The sequence below is a fragment of the Amphiprion ocellaris genome, chromosome 22 (assembly GCF_022539595.1).
Source record: "Amphiprion ocellaris isolate individual 3 ecotype Okinawa chromosome 22, ASM2253959v1, whole genome shotgun sequence".
Classification (NCBI taxonomy): Eukaryota; Metazoa; Chordata; class Actinopteri; family Pomacentridae; genus Amphiprion; species Amphiprion ocellaris.
In genome coordinates, this window is record NC_072787.1 from 26,639,338 (window position 1) to 26,645,875 (window position 6,538).

The 6,538-nt window shown below is 39.9% G+C and overlaps 1 protein-coding gene across 2 annotated transcripts in view; it reads left to right on the forward strand.

Moving 5' to 3' along the window:
- Nucleotides 1–6,538, forward strand: part of LOC111571338 (cullin-1) — a 32,252-nt gene that overhangs the window by 21,328 nt on the left and 4,386 nt on the right. For both annotated transcript variants that reach the window (XM_055007111.1, XM_055007112.1), the window contains exons 7-14: nt 1,319–1,482; nt 2,271–2,433; nt 3,406–3,536; nt 3,672–3,779; nt 3,874–3,980; nt 4,838–4,886; nt 5,463–5,594; nt 6,146–6,263. In XM_055007111.1, coding sequence (XP_054863086.1) covers nt 1,319–1,482; nt 2,271–2,433; nt 3,406–3,536; nt 3,672–3,779; nt 3,874–3,980; nt 4,838–4,886; nt 5,463–5,594; nt 6,146–6,263 — 972 coding nt within the window. The remainder of the gene's footprint in view (nt 1–1,318; nt 1,483–2,270; nt 2,434–3,405; nt 3,537–3,671; nt 3,780–3,873; nt 3,981–4,837; nt 4,887–5,462; nt 5,595–6,145; nt 6,264–6,538) is intronic.

A 6,538-nucleotide genomic window follows, 5' to 3' on the forward strand; every position in this document is an offset into this window, starting at 1 on the left:
TTCCGGGCCGCCGTGCTGTGACGACTCCACTTTCTTGTCTGCTTCTGTACACAATCTGTGCAGTAATGGAACTCTCAGCATCTCTATTCATCAAGAATCCGTGCAGCACCACTAATATGTGCAGTAATGTAATTTTTTAGGTTAGAAGTTGTTTATTTTGGTTAATCTTATTTTTTTATGCTTAATTCCTTTAATGTTTGCTGCTATAACACTGCAAATTTCCCCACTGTGGGTTCAATAAAGGCTTATCTTATAACACGTAACTTTTTGTTTCTGTTGTTCAGAACCTCTACAACGGAGACTTTTGGAAATGCTTCAGGTTTCGTTTTAGCCTCAAAACCCAGCGGTTGCTTTTTGTTGATCTAGACACTCGTGTTTTCTCGTTGGCTTCTTAACCGCCCTTACGTGTTGTTTTGTGATTCGCCACGCTCCTTTCACGTGACCTTTTCCTCCCAAAAGAAAACGACGGTGAATGACGGGTATTGCTGAGCTTGTCTTCTCTGTTAGCAGCTGCTGCACAGTTAAGCTAATCTGTGGTGTTACTTTCCTCCTTTGCTGATATTGCTCTGCAGATTAAGGCAGAAACGGTGCTAAAACACTCATCTAGATGGACATTTCTGTTGCTTTAAAACACGTTTTTGAAATGAAAACATTAGTGTGGATGTAGCCTTTAGCACTGCTCTCTGTAGCTGTGATCAGACATTAGATTCATGAGATATTGACTTGATTTGTGTCTTTCGTGTTCTAACGATAGTGAAGGAAACCGAACAGTCGGTTGGAGTAAATACATTTTGAAGGATGGTTGTTTTTACTGAAAATAGAGCAAAAAAGCAACCTGAAATAAGTGAAGATCAGTAGGGCTGCAACTACCAATTTATTTCACTCTTAATTAGTCTGTTGGTTATTTTCTTTGCGAGAAAATAGTGTGAAATATCGGCCAGTGTTTGCTAAACTGAAATTTGAAGCTAAATTTCCTGTCATAGAAGAGTAAAAGAACAGAAAATACTGAGAATCTACATGTTTTTCTTTCCAGAAATACTCAATTTGATTATCCTGTTATCAAAACAGTTGCAGAAATAAAGTCACCAGGGATTCACATGTTCTAGTGTTGTCATTAATTAATGTTTTTCTTTTAATCCATCCTGAAACAAGTGGAAAACGATCAGTAGGGCTGCAAGTAGTGATTAATTTCACTGTTCATTAGTCCTTTAGTCGATTGTTGCAGCTTTAATTGTCACAAAAACAAAAATGAAATAAAGCTAACATAGATTCTCGTGTGCTGTCATTAATTCGTGTTTTTCTTCATTGTGTCCTCCAGTCGAGTTGGGCCTGAACGAGGAGGACGCCTTCGCCAAAGGCCCAACGCTGTCTGTCTACAAAGAGTACTTTGAATGTCAGTTCCTCACTGACACAGAACGTTTCTACACTCGTGAGAGCACAGAGTTCCTGCAGCAGAACCCTGTCACAGAGTACATGAAGAAGGTAGGCGGCGTTTCCACGACCCCCAAAGATGGATAAACGAGTCTAACTGCAGTTTTTGTCCTTTAGAGCTTGAAGTTAAACTGAGAATGAAGGCTCGTGTGTTTGTTTTGTGGTGGTCTTGTGGTTAGCACAGGATTTCTGGAGAATTTAATGCAGTCAGCACGAGATATCTGGAGAATGTAGAACGTATGGTTAGTAAAGGATATCTGGACAATTTAAAACTACTTCTGGTTAGCACTGAATTTCTGGAGAATTTGGAACTTATGCATAGGATTTCTGGAGAATTTAGAACTTATGGTGGTTAGCATGTGATATCTTGATAATTTAGGCCTTCTGGTTAGCACGAGATTTCTAGAAAATTTAGAACTTATTGTGGTTAGCATGGAATATCTGGAGAATTAAGAACTTATATGATTAGCACAAGATTTCTGGAGAATTAAGAACTTCTTGTGGTTAGCACAGGATATTTGGAGAATTTGGAACTTCTAATGCTTAGAAGGGGATTTCTGCAGAATTTAGAACTTCTTATGGTTAACACAGCATATCTGGAGACTTGAGAACTTCTAATGCTTAGCACTGGATATCTGGAGAAGTTAGAGCTTCTTGTAGTTAGCGCAGACATTCTGGACAATTTAGAACTACTTATGGCTAGCATGGGATTTCTGGAGAATTAAGAATTTCAGTTGATCTCACCTAGGTTTGTTTTATTTATCCTTAGAGCTAAAGCTAAACTGAGAATGAAGACTCGTGTGTTTGTCTTTGCTCATCCTGTGTTTGCGTTTCGTCAGGCGGAGGCTCGTCTCCTGGAGGAGCAGCGGCGTGTCCAGGTTTACCTCCACGAATCCACCCAGGATGAGCTGGCCAGGAAGTGTGAGCAGGTCCTCATTGAGAAACACCTGGAGATCTTCCACACCGAGTTTCAGAACCTCCTGGATGCAGACAAGAATGAAGGTAAAGATGCCGTTTAATTCCATGTATGTCTGGGATTAGACTCCCTCCTTCTCCCATACTGTTGTGCAGAACAGTCTGACTGTAATTCTACTGCTGGTGTTTCTTAAGCCGACAGTAACTATGGTGGGTTGAGAGAAGCTAACGGTGGAACTTCGACTTTCCTCAGAATGGGGACGAAGGGAATTGTTTTGATAGAGAGTTATGTTCAAATATGTTTCAATATGCACATAAGGCTTTATCTAATTATTCCGCCAAGGAATGGCGGAGTTATGTGTTGATTGGCGTACATTTGTCCTTCTGTTTATCTGTTAGCAACATTACTCAAAAACAGATGAACGGATTTGTATGAAATTTTCAGGGAAGATCAGAAATGACACAAGAAACAGTTGATTAGATTTTGGCAGTGATGCGGCTTATAGTCTGGATCCATGGATTTGTTAAAGATTTCTGTATTATTGAGAGATAGCGACACCGCGTCACTGTAACCATGACAACAAGTGAACACTAACTCAGCTGCCTGCTGATGATCACATGATTGTGATCCTACTACAAATCCACCACTGAGGACTTATCGGGACTTATCCAGCGGAAATCACATGAGGAACAACTGATTAAATTGTGGGAGTGTTTCAGAGTCTCATCAATTCCTGTCGCCTGCTACATATTTAGGTCACGCGATTTGGTGTCTGTACATAACGTACACATGCATAACACACACCTGTGCTCAGCGCAAGGTCATTTTGTTTGTATGTACATCTATATTAAATGGCCACATTCTATAGTGCAATGATTTCTGATCATCAATAGCTAATAAACAAACGCTGCATTTCTGACCATGCCATATGGGGGAATGGACAGCCTTGGAGGAGTACTGCGCTGTCTGACTGCTTTTCTAGTTATGTGAATCAACTGGTTTAAAAATTAATTCTGCTTTACTTTTGATGGTAAATGTAATTTTGGCTTCTTTTCCAGACCTGGGCCGGATGTACAACCTGGTGTCGCGCATCACAGACGGTCTCGGCGAACTGAAGAAGCTTCTAGAGACTCACATCCACAACCAGGGCCTGGCCGCCATTGAGAAGTGTGGGGAGGCGGCGCTCAACGTATGAACCACTTTTACACCCCTGACACCAAATTCTGACTAGTTTACTGCAACGATCTCAAACTTCACAAGTGCATGAAAAATGTTTGTTTTAAAATGAAGCCGGATGAGCTCAGTCATTGTGTTTCTCCACCAGGACCCCAAAGTCTACGTCCAGACCACCCTGGACGTCCACAAGAAGTACAACGCCTTGGTCATGTCCGCCTTCAACAATGACGCCGGCTTTGTGGCAGCACTCGACAAGGTCAGTAACCCTCAGAGACGTAGGAAGCATCTGTCCGTCCACATCTGTCAGCTGGAGCACCAGGCAAGCGAGAATATCTTTCTGCTTTTTATAGGCATGCGGTCGGTTCATCAACAACAATGCCGTCACCAGGATGGCTCAGTCATCCAGCAAATCTCCCGAGCTGCTGGCCAGATACTGTGACTCTTTACTGAAGAAGAGGTAGGAGACGCCAGAACACGACGTCAGCTTTCATAGCCATTGAGAGCTCTTTGTTTTAAGCTCAGGGTTGAATTAAATGTGAAAGCAGAGGGCTGTACTTTGAAACAAGTTTGACACAACCAGACTTTCTTTGTGTGAGTCGGCTTGAAAAAATACTAAAAACTCAGTCGGAGATATTGGGTATCCGAAGATGGTTTTCAACTTTCTTTGTTTACTGATTGGTAACACAGAGATTTCTGGAGAATTTAGAAGATCTTGTGGTTAGCACAGGATTTCTGGAAAATTTAGAAGTTATTGTGGTTAGCATGGAATATCTGGAGAACTAAGAACTTCTTGTGGTTAGGATGGGATATCTGGAGAATTTAGAACTTCTTGTATTTAACACAGGATTTCTGGAGAATTTTAAACTTCCAATGGTTAGCATGGGATATCTGGAGAATTTAGAACTTCTTCGACAAAAACTAAAACCTCTGTCGGAGATATCAGGTATCCGAAGGTGGTTTTGAACTTTCTTAAACTCTGCATTCACATAAAAGGACGCATTTTAGCGTGTTTACTAAGGTACGCAGGTAATAATTTTAATGTTTTCACAGCACACAAATGATTAAAATCACGCTTGTAAATAAAGATAAATGAAGATAAACAAATCACCTCACCTTTGTACACATAAAATATTGCCTGTTTTCACGTGGATTCACATCTGATGCATTTAAGTGAAAATATTAAACGGTTTTTAGCCAAAAGCTATAGAATAATCAATGAAGTGGACCTCGAGAGGAGACTCTGATCATCCACAGCATCTCATGAAGTTCTGTTAGTAGAATTACTTACGTCCTCCGTTTGTGTTTCCTCTTCAGCTCCAAAAACCCAGAGGAGGCAGAGCTGGAGGACACACTCAACCAAGTGGTGAGTAGTTCATTCTGACCCACTTCACCTAGTACTATGTCAGGAAGTTTGCATCAAGGAATACGTGATTTGGTTTCCAATAGATATTTACAGTAATTTCAATGAAGTAAATATCAAATCATCGTACATGAAATTAAAAAATTCCACGATTAATGCGACTGTACATTGTTCTACTTGTGGTGCAGGTTTTTAGGTGTTATTTGTATTAGTTTTCCTTTGTAAAGTGCAATTAAAATTCACCAATGTTCTGAAAAATCTATAACAATAAAATAATACGATAGGATAAGCCTTTTTTAATCCCACAGTGGAGCAAATTGTCATCATTAGAGCAGCAAAAGGGATAGTGCAATCATTTTAGAAATATCAGTAGAAAGAGAAAAAATTATAATATGCAGAAGTACTTGTTCTTCCACATGTTGATATTCAGATTGTCCAAATTCCTCTAAATTAAGAAGTAACAATATTGCGCATATCAGTGGTGATAGCACTAGTCGATAGCAGAACATAGCACACGAACACTGTGTCGTCACGCTTGTTTTGTCGACTGCGCTAGCATTGCATTGTTTCCTTTTCCAGATGGTTGTGTTCAAGTACATCGAGGACAAAGACGTTTTCCAGAAGTTTTACGCAAAGATGCTAGCCAAACGTCTGGTCCACCAGAACAGCGCCAGCGACGACGCCGAGGCCAGCATGATCTCCAAACTCAAAGTCCGAATCTTTAAACACCAAATGCGCTCACAGAACTTAGAGCTTATTGTAGTTAGCATGGGATATCTGGAGAATTTAGAACTTATTGTGGTTAGCACGACATTTACAGAGAATTTCTGACTTCTTTTGGTTAGCAGGAGATTTCTGGAGAATTTAGAACTTCTGGTTAGCACAGGATTTCCGGAAAATTGAGAACTTATTGAGGTCAGCATGGAATATCTGGAGACTTAAAAACTTCCTAAGGCTAGCAAGAGGATATCTGGAGAATTTGGAACTTCTCATGGTTAGCATAAAATATCTGGAGATTTTAGAGCTTCTTGTAGTTAGCACAGGATTTCTGCAGAATTTAGAACTTATGGTGAGCATGGAAGATCTGGAGAATTAAGAACTTCTAATGCTTAGCACAGGATATCTGGAGAAGTTAGAATTTCTTGTAGTTAGCACAGACTTTCTGGAGAATTTAGAACTACTTATGGCTAGCACGGAATTTCTGGAGAATTAAGAATTTCTACTAAGTCAATCTGACTTACATTTGTTTTATTGTTCTACAGCAAGCCTGTGGGTTCGAGTACACGTCCAAACTACAGCGGATGTTCCAGGACATCGGAGTCAGTAAAGACCTGAACGAGCAGTTTAAGAAACACCTGACCAACTCTGAGCCTCTGGACTGTACGTGAAAAAACATTAAATACATTTACCACAGAATCCTAGAAAGTATCTGCTGATTTCTGATGATCTGATCAATAATTTAGATCCAGTCAAGTTTCTACGCGCACACATTCACACTTAAAAACACTCGAATTAAACACACAAAAAGAAAAAACTGCTTGTTCAAAGATAAACCTTGAATTTGTAGAATTTTCATCTATATAATTTAGTAGGTTGCAGGTTAATTTAGGTTAATCTCCATAATTAATAATGCTGTAGTGTCTTTTTGTTTTTGT